Genomic DNA, 15,877 nt, shown 5'->3' on the forward strand with positions numbered 1-15,877 from the left:
GGACGGTTGTGAATCTACCCAATATCAACTTGTCCTCAAATTCATTTTCCCTGCTGCACAGACCTCTAATCAGGAAAGAGTGGAACCAAGCTTAGAGGGGACATTGCCCAAGACATCCCTGATGGGAGCTGTACTTTTATGAAGAGTTAGGGTAAATATTCAGAAGTCACGTGGCGTCACGTTACAATCCAACAAGTTTAATTGAAAGTACAAGCTTTCAGAGCGCTGTTCCTACGTCAGGTGAAGATGAAGGGTCAGGTTTTACCTGACAAAGGAGCAGCATTCTGAAAGCTTGTGATTTCAAATAAACCTGTTCGACTGTAACCCGGTGTTGTGTGACTTCTGACTTTGTTCATCCCAGTCCAACACCAGCACACGCACATTATGATAAATGGCAAAGGTATGTTTAAGAGGAAGCTAAACAAGCAAGAGGAGGGTAGGTGTCGAAGGAAATGCTGGTAAGTGAATGAATTCAATAAAATAGCCGAAAGAGATTCATGTGGAGCTTAAGCACTTAGATAGACCAATGGTGCAAATTCAAAGTAAAATAAGATGTCCATGCGGGTTTGGGGGACATGGAATTTCAGTGACATGTGAAAAATTTCCAAAGTGACTGAAAGTTATGATGTTCAGAATTCAAATAACTCCTTCTTGTACGTGCTATTGGTTTTACCTTTTGGAACTGTCCAGTTCATCTCCAGAACTGGCTGCTCTGGTACTGGTTCTGAATTAGGTTCTACCTGGGAAACCCATTTCCTATTCATACCTAATCTACGTGTCATTTTCTTGTCGAATTCTGGCATCTGTCCAAAGCAAGGTTTTATATGCAAGTCCCATTGAATGGTCCCCATCTACTGTATGCTTTGCAAGAAGCCTTCCATCGTACACTGAGGATTGATGCTATCACTGGCATATGAGAATGTAGGAGGCATGGTTAGGAAGTTTGCAGATGACATCAAAATTGATGATATAGTGGACAGTTGGGTCTAAAATTATAAAGAGATCTTGATCGATTGGATCAATGAGCTGAGGAGTGGCAGTTGGAATTGAATTTGGACAAATTCTGGGCCTTTCAGGGCAGCACGGTGGCTCAGTGGTTAGCACTGCTGCCTCACAGCGCCAGGGTCCCAGGTTCAATTCCATCCTCGGGTGACTGTCTGTGTGGAGTTTGCACATTCTCCCTGGGTCTGCGTGGGTTTCCTCTGGGTGCTCTGGTTTCCTCCCACGGTCCAAAGGTGTGCAGTTCGGGTGAATTGGCCATGCTAAATTGCCCATAGCGTTAGGTGCATTAGTTAGAGGGAAATGGGTCTGGGTGGGTTACTCTTCAGAGGGTCGGTGTGGAGTTGTTGGGCCGAAGGGCCTGTTTCCACACTGTAGGGCATCTAATCTGAAAAAAATGTGAGGTGTTGCATTTTCGTAAAACAAACAAGGGCAGGACTTATACAGTTAATGTTAGGGCCCTGGGTAGTGTAGTAGAACAGGGGGACCGAGGGATTCAGGTACATAATTCTTGGCAATTGTGTCACACGTAGACAGGTTGGTCAAGAAGGCGTTTGGCATTCTTTCCTTCATTGCTCAGACCTTTGAGCACAGGGATCAGGACGTCATGTTGAGGTTGTACAGGATATCGGTTAGGCCTCTTCTGGAATACTGTGTCCAGTTCTGGCCGCCCTGTTATAGGAAGGGTATTATTAAGCTGGAGAGGACCTAGAAGAGATTTACCAGGATGTTGCTGGGAATGGAAGGTTTGAGTTATAAGAAAGACTGGATAGGCTGGGACTTTTTTCACTGGAGTGTAGGAGGTTGAGAGATGACTTTATAGAAATTTATAAAATAACGAGGGGAATAGATAAGGTGCATGGTAGTTGCCTTTTCCCTAGGGTGGGGGATTTCAAGACTAGGGGGCACATTTTTAAGAGGAGAGATTTAAGAAAGACAAAGGAGGGAAATTTATTACACACTGGGTGGTTCACCTGTGGAATGAACTTCCTGAGGAATTGGTGGATGTGGGTACAATTACAGGATTTAAAAGACATTTGGATGACTATATGAATAGGAATGGTTTGCAGAGATGTGGGCCAGGAGCAGGCATGTGGGGCTAGTTTTGTTTAGGATTATGTTTGACATTGTTTCCATGCTGTACATCTCTATGATTCTATGACTGGCTGGACTGAAGGGTCTGTTTCTGTGCTGTAAAACTCTGACTATATAACAACCAAAAACCTGCATTTTGCTCAGTTTGAGGAACGCACCATTCTCATGAAACGAGGTGATGTCTTTGTTCCCCTCCCCTGGAAACAGACAAGTTTGTTTCCATGGTAACTTTGTTAATTACCCTCCATTCCCCCACATTCCCGTGTTCAGCCACGCGCAGCCAGTGTAATATCTGCTGGTTACTAAGGAAAGGTTGTGTTGTAGCAACCACGAGGGGTGACAAAGCATTTATTGTATGCCACAAGAATGGAGAGAGCAATTGTGAATGTGGCAGACAGCCCAAGCCTTTAGATATCAACTGATTATTCACTGCAGTACGCCGGGAGAGAGACAGAGAGAGAGAAGGGGGAAGATTGCTGTTCTATCTGCAGACATTGAGGACTGTGTTCCAAAACTATTATTTGCCAGGAAGCAGATATTTGGAATGTTGCGTCAGTGCAATAAGCAGGTTAATGGTTTCTTTGCTTTATCTAAGTAGCTTCCCTGAGTTGAATCGCACCAGTGGTTGCTACCGTGAACACGAATCAATCTATGATCTCAATGGTAACTAGGTAGAGGCTACTTAGCAACATGCTAAAGGGAGGCTGCGTAAGTGTCAAGGGCACATGAGCAAGTTGGCTGCTGGGTACTTTGCGAATTCTGCGCACAGGAAAGGGGAAGCGTAGGTTGCGGGTTTATGCTGGATATCTTGAATTAGGAGAAGGCCGACTTATATTCAGAATGCGTCAAATGGCTGCATACTACAGGCCCCTTACAACAACCGTGAGTATTTGAAAGCACAAGCCAAGTTTGACTTATATACAGGACATCACTTTGAAGGAATTTGATTTACATCATCATATATTCTTTGAGTTTTCGTGACAATTGTTGCGTAACTTGTTGTCAATTTTGCAATAGCTTACAAAAGGGGTGTGTGTATGAGCACAGTAAATCCAGTTAAAATATGAGTGGGATGGTACATTTTACCAAGGAGAATAGAAGGTTGCATAGTCCTTGAAAGATAAAAGATATAAGAGGCAAAGGGGTCAATGCACATTTCTGGTCACTATATTGCAAGAAGAATATGGAGGCACTGGACACAGTGTTAGACAAATTGATAAGGATGTTCCAGAACTGAACTTATAATTTTCAGGTAACATTTAACAGACTACAGGTCTTTATCTTGAAAAAGATTACTTGATAGGTGCTTTTAAAATTATAAAAATGTTTGATGCGAGAGAGAGAGACATGCAGAAAAAAAAATGGTCAGATGTATAAGATAATGACTATTTGATCCAGTAGAGAATTCAGGAGAAACTTCTTAACTCAGAGAAGGATTAGAATGTTGAACTCCCTGCTGCATAGATTAATTCTTGGACACACCATAGAAGCCTTTGGAGGAGATTAGGTGATGGAGAAAGACACAGGGGCTGTGGTAAAGGGGCTTCATAGAAAATGGGAGCGGGAGTAGGCCATTCAACCCTCCAAACCTGCTCCACCATTCTATACAATCATGACTGCTCATCTAGATCAGTCCCTAGTTCCTGCTTTCTCCCCATGTCGTTTGATCCTTTTAGCCCGAAGATCTATATCTAACTCCTTCTTGAAAACATTCAATGTTTTGGCTTCAACCATTTTCTGTGGCAGAGATTTCCATAGGATCATCACTCTCGAGGTGAGGAAAATTGTCTGTATCTCAGTCCCAAACAGTCTACCCTGTATCCTGATACTGAGGCCCCTGGTCCTAGGCTCCCTGAGCATTGGGAACATCCTTCCTGCATCTACCCTGTCTAGTTCTGTCAATACTTTATAGGTTTCTATCATGATTGGAACGAGGTTGAGTATGAGATCCCTGATTGGGGCTGTTAACCAGGACTAAAAAGGGAGCCCTGGCTGACAGATATAAACAGGGGTCTCAGAGCGTCTCCTCACTCTAGGCACTGGCTGTGAGCTAACTGGTCAGAGTCCATGTCCTGTGCATGTGTAAATAAAGGGTAACTTAGTGACAGGACACTGGACTCTGTGCGGTTATTTCAGTTTCTATGAGATTGCCACCTCATTCTTCTAAGCTCCAATGAATATAGTCCTAACTGATCCAATCTGTCTTCAGACAACATTCCAACCCTGGAATCCAGAATTAAATAAAGTAGGGAGAGACCGTGGCTCAAGTGGAGCTTTGACACCAGCTTAATGCAGTTGGTCAGGATGAAGGACTACACAGATCTCTTCTAGGCAGCAATGTAGAGGGCAGCAGGAAGAGGGATCAATGTAGATATCATTGGCTGTCGAATGTCACAGATTGATTGTAGATGAGCTACAAGGGACATGTGGAGATGATAGAAGACATTGATGTGTGGCACCATGAGACCAGATCTCTGGGCAGCAGTACACCACCTGGGCTGAATGGCCAGCTTCTGTTCTGTGAAATCCGTTTTTTTTTACTCTTTGCGGTTACTGTAGCTGGTTAGCTCACTGGGCTGGTTTGTGATGCCAATAGCACATGTTCAATTTCGCACCCTGGCTGAGGTTACTGTAAAGCTCCCTCCTTCTCAACCTCACTCCTCACCACAGGCAAAACCACCACCAGTCGCCTGTCTCTCTCTCTCTCTCTCTCTCTCATGAGGGAATGGTTCCACAGGACGGTAACAACCTTACTGTGGCTAAAGTGCTTCCTTAATCAATTCTCTTATGATTCTTCAGGCCATCATAACACTTGCTCCAAATTTCTACAAGAGAATATTCTAGAACAGCCTCTAACCATACTGAATAGGAATCAACTTCTCAAACCTGAAGCTTTATAAAACTCTTAGCTGATACATAATTTCCTAAAAATACGTATTTTTAATTAAATAAATAATAACTGTAAGTGATTAAATGAACAATTGTTAAAGCAATTTGACTTTACATCATGGCTTTCTGTTTGGAATCAGAAGACTTACTCCAGAATAAAAGGCAGCATGGTGGTTAGCACTGCTGCCTCACAGCACCAAGGGTCCAGGTTTGATTCCAGCCTTGGGTGACCAACTGTGTGGAGCTTGCACAATATCCCCTTGTCGGCCTGGGTTTCCTCCCACAATTCAAAGATGTGCAGGTTAGGTGGATTAGCCATGGGAAATTGCCCATAGTACCCAGGGATGTACAGGTTAGGTGGATTAGCCATGGGAAATTGCCCATAGTACCCAGGGATGTACAGGTTAGGTGGATTAGCCATGGGAAATTGCCCATAGTACCCAGGGATGTACAGGTTAGGTGGATTACCCATGGGAAATTGCCCATAGTGCCCAGGGATGTACAGGTTAGATGGATTAGCCATGGGAAATAGCCCATAGTGCCCAGAGATGTACAGGTTAGGTGGATTAACCATGGGAAGTTGCCCATAGTGCCCAGGGATGTACAGGTTAGGTGGATTAGCCATGGGAAGTTGCCCATAGTGCCCAGGGATGTACAGGTTAGGTGGATTAGCCATGGGAAATTGCCCATAGTGCCCAGGGATGTATAGTTTAGGTGGATTAGCCATGGGAAATTGCCCATAGTGCCCAGGGATGTACAGGTTAGGTGGATTAGCCATGGGAAATGCAAGGTTATGGGGGGGGGGGGATGGTTTGGTTTGGGTGGGATGCTCTTCAGAGGGTCGGTGCAGACTCGCTGGGTCAAATGACCTCTTTCTGCACTGTTGCGATTCTATGATTCACGTCCAAATAGATCTATTGTCAGATGAGGAAAATAATTGAGTATGTTTTTAGAACTGAGAGAAAATGAAAAGGGGGGGGGGGGTGTGGGAGATAGCAACAGGTACAGCTGGAAGTTTGATCATGAAGGGGTAGCTGGTGGGTATGAAAAGGACAAACAATACATTTACAAAAAGATACATGCATAAACAAATTTTTTTAAGAGGTACTGGATGATTGTTGGGCTTTTTCAGAGAGCAAGTGCAGGTGTAAGTGGCTTTCACCTATTATTTGGTGTAATCTTAATGGATTAATGCAAAGGCTTCACAAAGACAGATGTGGCAGGGTTGAGGGTTGGGCTACGGGCCCTAGGTTTGTCTCCCTCCACATTTGCCCATGTTCTTGCCCTCACCCACAATCAGAGCACACAATGAGTGAACCAAAGACTGGCCAGGCTTTTGTGCCCCTTCGCACTTTGCTCACTGTGGGGTTGGCCAACATCAGGCTGTTCTTTCTGCTAAAGTCAAAGCAGGGGATCTCATCATCTCTGTGCCTATTGAATACCAGTAGGCAGGAAGAATCTTCTGGTTATTACATGCTGTGGGGTCCTTGAGTATGTTTTGTTTAATCTATTAACATTTTGTTACACATAATGACATTTCCCTCATTGCAAATTATGATATTCGGCTTTGGTAGTTCTCTGTTCTCTGTCTCTAACGAGTATCTGCCAAGTAATTTATTTAAGGAAAAACTGTGCATGACTCATTGATAGGTGTTCACTCATATCTTTTAGGATTTCAGAAAATTCCAAAGTGCTTTGCTGCCTTAGGTGTTGCATTTTGGAAAGGCAAATGAGGGCAGGACTTATACACTTAACGGTAAATCCTGAGGAGTGTTGCCGAACAAAAAGAGATCTTAAGGTGCAGGTTAATTGTTCCAGGTAAACAGGGCATACATTTGTAGGTTTGGTACACTTGCCTTTGTTGGTCAGTGCGGACTGCAGATGCTAGGGAGTCAGTGTTGAAAAGTGTGGTGCTGGAAAAGCACAGCAGGTCAGGCAACATCAGTGGAGCAGGAGAGTCGACGTTTCAGGCATTAGCCCTTCATCAGGAATCAGAAGATTCCTGACAGATATAAACAGGAGTTTATATCTGGAGTCTCGGGACTGGCTGTGAGCTAACTGGTCAGAGTCCATGTCCTGTGCATGTGTAAATAAAGGGTAACTTAGTGACAGGACACTGGACTCTGCGCGGTTATTTCAGTTTCTATGAGATTGCCACCTCATTCTTCTAAGCTCCAATGAATATAGTCCTAACTGATCCAGTCTGTCTTCAGACAACATTCCAACCCTGGAATCCAGAATTAAATGAAGTAGGGAGAGACCGTGGCTCAAGTGGAGCTTTGACACCAGCTTAATGCAGTTGGTCAGGATGAAGGGCTACACAGATTTCCTCTGGGCAGCAGGAAGAGGGATCGACATTAGATTCCAGACTGAAGGGTTTATGCCTAAAGTCTTGATTCTCCTGCTCCTTGGATGCTGCCTGACCTGCTGTGCTTTTCCAGCACCACATTTTTTGACTTTGTTGGTCGATGTATTAAGTGCAGGAGTTGGGAGGTCATTGATGGGGCCACTTTTGAAATACTGTGTTTAACTCTGGTCTCCCTGCTATAGGAAAGATGGTGTTAAACTTGAAAGGGTTCAGAAAAGATTTACAAGGATGTTGCCAGGGTTTGAGGGTTTGAGCTATAGGGAGAGGCTCAATAGACTGGAGCATTGGGGGTTGAGGGGTGACCTTATAGAGGTTTATAAAATCATTGAGGGGCATGGATAGGGTGAATAGCCAAAGGTTTTTCACAGGGTAGGGGAGTCCAAATCTAGAGGGCATAAGTTGAAGGGCATAGGGGCAACTTTCTCAGGCAGAGAGTGGTGTGTGTATGGAATGAGCTGCCAAAGGAAGTACCAGAGGCTGGTATAATTACAACATTTAGAAGTCTTCTGGATGGGTATATGAATAGGAAGGGTTCAGAGGGATATGGGCCAAGTGCTGGCAAATAGGACTGGATTAATTTAATTTAATTAGGGCGGCACAGTGGCTCAGTGGTTAGCACTGCTGCCTCACAGCACCAGGGTCCCAGGTTCGACTCCAGCCTTGGGTGACTGTGTGGAGTTTGCATATTCTCCCTGTGTCTGCGTGGGTTTCCTCCGGGTGCTCTGGTTTCCTTCCAAAGATGTGCAGGTCAGGTGAATTGGTCATGCTAAATTGCCCATAGCGTTAGGTGCATTATTTAGAGGGAAATGGGTCTGGGTGGGTTACTCTTTGGAGGGTCAATGTGGACTAGTTGGGCCGAAGAGCCTGTTTCCACACTGTAGGGAATCTAATTTAGGGTAGCTGGTTTTAATTGACGAGTGGAACTGAAGGGTGTGTTTCTGTGCTGTCTGCCGTGAAGACATTTAGTCAATGTTGTGGTGCCTTCTGTCCATTTGTGCAAGTTCTGACAAACAGCAGGGAGGGGCCAGCTGGATTATTGGTTTGAGTGGTGTTGATGGAGAGATGAAACATTAACATTTAATTGTGCACCATCTTCTCAAGATGGTTTGTATTCTGTGGAAGCATGTTGAATAGTAACTTTCAAAAGGGACTTGGATAGGGACATAAGAAGAAAAGCATTGCTTGGTTGTGGGGAAAGAGCAGGGGAGTGGGGATCAAAGTGCTGGCAAGGACTCAATGGACCAAATGGCCTCTTTGGATGCTGCAAGACTTTGTGGTGTTAAAGATAATTTGTACTCATAAAAGGAAGTTGAAGATTAAATATAAAAGAAGAATTATTCAAAAAACACATAGGAGATTCTCTTCAATTTATTGTACAATGTCCTTCCCTTGACATTTGTCTTAACACAGTTTCTTGTTACAAGATTAGCATAATGTGACTTTGTTGTTTTACTGCATTGAAACTGTGCCTGGGTTGCAGCGTTATATTAGGTTCTTAGAGCTGCCTTTTATCTCTTGCTTGTTAACAGATTCACAAAGTGAAGGCTGTACTGAGCAACGTCAAAGTATTAGGAGTCTGGAAATTAGAGATTGTCAGCTTGAAAGAAAATGTCTCCTTTTCAAGTTCACACGAGATAGAAAGAATTGGCTAAAGATCCAGAATATGATGAGGGGGAATTTCTTTACACAACAATTTGTATACATCCGGAACATACAGCTGGAAAATGTGAATGCAGATTCGTTGTGTGGAACCTGGTGGCTCAGTGGTTAAATCTGCTGCCTCACAGCACAGGGGACCTGGGTTTGATTCCATCCTTGGGTGACTCTGTGTGTGGTGCCCTTCGGAGGGTTGCTGCAGATTTGATGGGCTGAATGGCCTCTTCCTGCACTGTCGGGGTTGTACAATTTGGTGAGACCTCCCCACCAAGATGAGTTTAAAGATGGGGAGGGCATTGGGCTTGAGGATCCCAGATAGGGAACTTGACAGAATTCTTGCCTCTGCCTGGAAGACATCCAGGCAGGAAGACTCAACCTTCTGACCTTGAAACCAATTGAAGCTCTTGAGTGGCCCCTTCATTGTCTCCTCCCAGCATTCCTGACATTCAACCCGTGGTAGGCATGGCAACTGTCTGCTCCCAGAGTCCTTAATCCTACGGAAGACACACTGCTGATCAGCGAAGTATTTAACTGACAAAGATGAGGTATATTTAACCAATAGTATTTTAACTAACAGTCCCCTGAAGGTTCTCCATAATATCATTGCTGATATTTTAACTCACACTCACCCTATTGCCTTGGCTCATCGGTACACGTTGGCTCCCATCCGAGCTTGATTTTAAAGCTCTCATCTTTGTTCTCAAATCCCTCTCTCACCCCTACCTCAGCAATCTGTTTCAATCCCACAATCTTCCAAGATATCAGTGCTCCTATTATCTTGGTCTCTTGAGCACTGCTTTAATCACTTCACCACTGGGGAATGTGCCTTCAGTTGCCTGGACCGTAAACTCTGGAACACTCTCCCTACAACTTCTGTCTCTCATTTACACCTTTAATGATACTCCTTAATGCCTACCGCTTTGGTCAAGCCTTTGGTCACTTGACCTTTTATCTCTTTGTGAAAAAACTCCAATCACCCTTTATTTACATATGCATAGTCTTTGGTCATAGCACTGAGTCGGGCACTGGGATGTCAATATCCCTGAAATTCACTCTTTTATGTCAGCCAGGGCTCCCTGATTAGCCCAGATTCGCAACCCCAATCAGGGAACTCATATTCTATGAAGTGCAGCTGGCTGACCTCATTAAAACCCTTACAGTTATTATATATTGTATTATAACTCTCCAGGGATGTTAAAGGCATCATGTAAGTAAGATCACAGTGGCAGCACGGTGGCTCAGTGGTTAGCACTGTTCCCTCACAGCACCAGGGTCCCTGGTTCGATTCCAGCCTCAGATGATTTTCTGTGTGGAGTTTGCATGTTCTCCCCGTGTCTGCGTGGGTTTCCTCTGGGTGCTCCGGTTTCCTCCCACAGTCCAAAGATGCGCAGGTCAGGTGAATTGGCCATGCTAAATTGCCCACAATGTTAGGTGCATTAGTCAGAGGGAAATGGTTCTGAGTGGGTTACTCTTTGGAGGGTCGGTGCGGACTGGTTGGGCCTGTTTCCACACTGTAGGGAATCTAATCATACAATTTAGGAGCAGAAATAGGGCATTCAATCCTTTAAATCTTCTCTGCCATCCAATCTGATCATTCTCAACCGCATTTTCCTGCTTTTTCCCCATAACCCTCGATTCTCTCACTGATTCAGAACCTTTTCATCTCAGCCTTGAAAATACTAAACAACACAACCTCCACTCTGCAGTAAAAAACTTCCACAGGTTCACAATGCCCTGACCGAAGAAATTCCTCCCCATCTCTGCCCTCGTCTCTGAGATTATTCTTCCTGGTTTTAGATTCTCCCTCAAGGGAATCAGCCTTTCTGCACCTGCCCTGGCAAATTCCCTAAGAACCTCATATGTTTTTCTAAGGTTGTCCAAATTCCAATGAGTTCAGGTCCAACCTATTCAATGTCATCTCATAAGATATTGCTGCAAACCCAGGAAAAACCAAGTGAACCCTTTCTGGATTGCCTCTCATGCCAATATGTCTTCCTAAGATAAGGGGCCCAACACTGCTTACAGTATTCTGGGTTTTTGTTGTGAAGTTTCCTTGCCTCACTGTCTCCAATGTTCTTTCCCAGCTTCAGCAGGACAGAGTTAGCCTGCCATCCTACGATGCACTGGCTCAGATTCTTCCCGAGTACAACTACCTATTCCGCAGTCCTCGCCCGATGGAGAAGCGAGAGAAGGAACAGCAGCAGTTAGTCCGACACCCCAATCCTCTCCAGACTCACCACAGTGCTATGTCCTCGAAGAAAAGGTGAGGCTTCTCGAAAGCAGCTTTCTGGCCTGTGTAGGTCCCAGCATCTGGCTGACCATTAACATGCTCGTTGAGGTGCTTACAGGAGAGTTAATCTGCAGGTTACACAATCCATCCTGGTGCAGGAAAGCAAGACAGTGTTGGGGTTTATATCGCTGTATATTGCAAAGGACTTTACAAACATTCCCGGAATATTTGTGAAGTGCAGTGCCTGTTGTAATGAAGAAAATACAGCAGCCAACTTACACATAGTAATCTGGCTCAAGCAATATTATAATAGCAGATAAACAGATAATTGAGCAATGGGTTTGAGGGAATATTGAAGCAGAATTACACTGTTTCTCTTCAAAAGATCCAAAGGATCCTAATTTATATCCAGCCACTGGAATTTGGATTCAATGAAAATCTGAAATTAAGAGTCTAATGATGACCATAAAGCCATTGTCAATTGTTGGAAAAAAACCCATCTGGTTCACTAATGTTCTTTAGAGAGGGAAACTGCCCTCCTTACCTGGTCAGGCCTACATGTGACATCAAACCACAGTAATGCAGTTGACTCTTAACTGCCCTCTGGGTAACTGGGGATGTGCAGTGAATGCTGGCCTAGCCAGCAATGTCCCATGAACAGCTTAGAAAAAATACCTCAAAGAGCAGAGAGAACCAGGGTTTAACTCAACAAGCTGACATCACCAGTGATGGAAATCTGGCTGGCCTTGGTTGAATGTCAGTCTCAATGATGTTCTGATCCTTGGAGTGAGACCTTCTGACTCTGAGACACAATTCTACCCCGGAGCCCAGAGTTGGCAGCTGTGTCTAACCTATGGGCCTAGGCTACTTGTGCATTGTTACTTGTAACTTGAGTAAGAGAGCGTAGTGCTGGGGAAGCACAGCAGGTCAGGCAGTATCTGAGGTGCAGGAGAATCGATGTTTCGGGCATAAACCCTTCATCAGGAAGTTTCGGGCTTATGCCCAAAACGTTGACGCTCCTGCTCCTCGGATGATGCCTAACCTGCTGTGCTTTTCCAGCACTATACTCTCAACTCTGAGCTCCAGCATCTGCATAACATGAGTAACTCAGATAGATTTAATGTTCTTTGTTTTTGAGTTGGATTTTGAAGATTCGTATAAAGGTTTTCTTTTATGTTGGAGCCCAACAGTTAGCATTGACTCTCCACCGTAACCTCAAGACCTTTTTCCCAGGGTAAGGGAGTCTAAAACTAGAGGGCATAGATTTAAGGTGAGATGGGAGAGATACAAAAGGGTCCAGGGGGCAATTTATTTCACACAGAGGGTGGTGAGTGTCTGGAACGGGCTGCTAGAGGTAGAAGTGACTACAATTTTGTCATTTAAGTAACGTTTGGATAGGTATGTGAATGGGATAGGTATGGAAGGATGGGGACCAAACACAAGCAAATGAGACTCAATTAATTGTGAAAACTGAGCAGAATGGACAAGTTGGGCTGAAGGGTCTGTTCCCATGCTGTAAACCTCTATGACTCTGTGACCTGTTGGCAAGATGTACAAGTTCTAAAGAAGAATCATATTGGATTTGAAGTATTAACTCTGTCTCTCTCTCCACAGATGATGCTAGACCTGCTCAGCTTCTCTGCCAATTTCTATATTGTTCTAATATTGGAAAGGTTGCTTTATGGTTTGCCTCTGTTCACTTTTTCCTCACACTTTCCCAAGGGTCTACAACACTCATGTCTATGGAGCACAGATTTGGGAGGCCTGTATCCCTGCACCAATGGAGCTTTGCCTTTGTTAATAACCCTTCGACAGAGCCTTTTATAATTGGACTGTCATCATTTGCTGGCCAGATTTTCACACACAAGACCAAACGTGATTGGTACCTAGAGATCCATGGCCTAGCAATGTTCCCAGATGAGAGCTGCTCTGGGCAAGGAGAAAACCATTAGATTCATGGAATCTGCTTGGTCCTGAATTGAATTACCTTTCCTTGCGTTTCCACGATATCTCTAAAACACCCAATCCCCCTTATATATTGATGGGAAACCTTCTGGCAAATGGAGGAAGGCAATGGCCTAGTGGTATTATTGCTTGGCAGTTAATCTAGTGACCTATATAATGCTCTGGGTTCAAATCCTCCCCGGGAATTTGAAATCCATTTTAAAAATATCTGGAATTAAGAATCTATTGTTCAATTTTTGGAAAATCTCATCTGGCTCATTGATGTCCTTCAGGAAAGGCAACTGCCATCCTTACCTGATGTGACCTTTGTGTGACTCCAAACCCACAACAATGTGGTTGACTCTTAACTGCCCTCATAGCAATAAATGCTGCAGCACCCTCATCCCATGAATGAATGAAGAAAAAAGTGCCTTTCATTGGGAGTCCCTTCACTGTTTCATTCTCTAATCATTACAAGCATGCTAGTCACACACTAGGGATGGGTGAGGTAATAATGTGGGATCTTGATTTGAAGATTGGAGGCTATGTAGACAGTCAATAAAGAGTGGAGCTGGAAAAAGCATAGCAGGTCACGTAGCATTGAGGAGTAGGAGAGTTGACATTTCCGGTCAGAACCCTTCATCACTGGATTCCACTTACCACCCCCTGAGAGAATGAACAAGAAATGACATCATCATGGGAAATGATGTCATCACTGGAAATGACGTCACCGACCCAAGGAAACACAAACATCTAAATGGAAAGCAGGCTACACCACCATTGCTTCATCCGGAGACTCACTGAAGATGTTACCCAGTAGGGTGACGAAACATCTGAAAATGAACCTTCCAGCTCAGTGAGCAAACCTACATCCAGAACCTTAACCTGAGCTACAAATCTTTTCAAAACTTGCTAACCCTGTGTTTATGGTGGACCAGGCTGATCAATGCTGGTTTTCACTTTGATTTTCGGTGACAGGTGAAATGTTTTGGAGACAATGAGCAGAGAGCTGAAGGAGGAGAGGCTGGTCGGTGAAGCACCCAAATAATTGTAATTAGAATCTATATGAATCTGTGGTTCAGACATATGTGTGTATGTGTGTGTGTGGAGAGATGATTTTCTCTGTCTCCCAGTTTGGGAGCGCACAGACAGTGTGCCCAACATCAATTATGTGAGAGGGCAGCCTCTGGTACTCTCTTCGAAGACTGAATTTTATTAAATTCACAATAAATCGGCAGAATTATAAAGTCACTTCACAGATATCATCTGATCTCCTGGGCTAGCTTTTGCATCTGAGCAGGATCAGAGAGGAATTTTCAAGATTCTGTCTCCTTTATTGGCAACTGGTGACTGTCAGCTGTCTCTGTCCAAATTCCAAAATTCCTTCCCCAAACATCCCTGTCTTTCCAACTCTCCTCCTTCAGGAGTCTCTACAAAATTCATTTTTTTGGTCATGCTGTTCTGATGTCACGTTTCCTCAGTTTTTGTCTCCTTATGCAACACCTTGTGATGTGTTACTACTTAAGGTTCTTAGGCTCTTATTGTGTTTCTCTAATGAGTCATTCAATCATTATGACTAAGGTTTGTTTCTATTTCCTTTTGTGAAGGGACTTGGAATGTCTTTTCCACAATGGAAGTGACCCACAAAGGCACGCTGTTGTAGGCTTAATGTGTTCTGTCTTGTCTGCAGGGAGCCTCTGACTGATGACCATGCTGAAAACCAGGAAATTCGCCGTCATGAAACAGAGGCAAGTACACTGTCCTACATGGACTGACAATCTTTACACAGACTCCCCGTTTCTCACTGGGTTAAGTAACAATCCCTCAGCAAGGGCTACTTTCTTTGTCCTTTTAGTAATCCCTCAATGCACGGACAACGCAAACGCCATTTCCTTGTTTTATATATAAATCCAGTCATAGACTACGGAAACAGACCCTTCGGTCCCAATAATCCACGCTGAATACCATGTGAAACTAAACTAATCCCACCTGCTTGCTCCTGGCCTATATCACTCCAAACCTTTCCTGTTCATGTATCGAAATGTCTGTCGAATGTAATTGCACCCAGATCCATCACTTCATCTGGAAGCTCATTCCACACAAGAAGCACCTCTGTGTAAAAACTTTGACTCTTATGTCTTTTTAAAATCTCTCTCCTCTCACCTTAAAAATGCACCCTCTAATCTTGAAACTCCCCATCCTCAGGGAAAGACAACAATCATTAATCCTATCTATACCTCTCATATATACCTCTCATATTTTATAAACTTCTATAAGGTCACTTCTCAACCTCCCATGCTCCAGTGAAAAACGTCCCAGCCTATCCAGCCTTTCTTTATAACTCAAACCTTCCATCCCCAGCAACATCCTGGTAAATCTCTTTTGAACCCTCTCCAGCTTAATAATATCCTTCCTATAACAGGGCGAGCAGAAGTGGTCACAGTATTCCAGAAGATCTTTGCAGTTATCACAGTCATGGTCTGACTTAGTTGATTGTACTCTGAGTCAGAAGGCTATGATTTTAAGTTCCACTCCCCAGACCTGAGGACATGCTGTGGGTTGCCATTCCTGATGCACCCCTGGTGAGGGGTGCGAGAACATTGCTGTTTCAAATATGTTCCTAGCACCAAGACAGATTATCTCACCACTATATCACATTGTGGTTGCTTGCTTAAGGCAAATTGGTTGCCACCTAC

At 44.1% G+C, this 15,877-nt stretch overlaps 1 protein-coding gene across 7 annotated transcripts in view; it reads left to right on the top strand.

The window, feature by feature from the left end:
- The window catches only part of ccdc33 (coiled-coil domain containing 33), a 272,241-nt gene that overhangs the window by 207,963 nt on the left and 48,401 nt on the right, over window positions 1–15,877 (top strand). For all 7 annotated transcript variants that reach the window (XM_072552976.1, XM_072552975.1, XM_072552972.1 and 4 more), the window contains 2 exons: window positions 11,092–11,270; window positions 14,872–14,929. In XM_072552976.1, the coding sequence (XP_072409077.1) occupies window positions 11,092–11,270; window positions 14,872–14,929 (237 nt within the window). The remainder of the gene's footprint in view (window positions 1–11,091; window positions 11,271–14,871; window positions 14,930–15,877) is intronic.

Source organism: Chiloscyllium punctatum, chromosome 33 (assembly GCF_047496795.1).
Source record: "Chiloscyllium punctatum isolate Juve2018m chromosome 33, sChiPun1.3, whole genome shotgun sequence".
Classification (NCBI taxonomy): domain Eukaryota; kingdom Metazoa; phylum Chordata; class Chondrichthyes; order Orectolobiformes; family Hemiscylliidae; genus Chiloscyllium; species Chiloscyllium punctatum.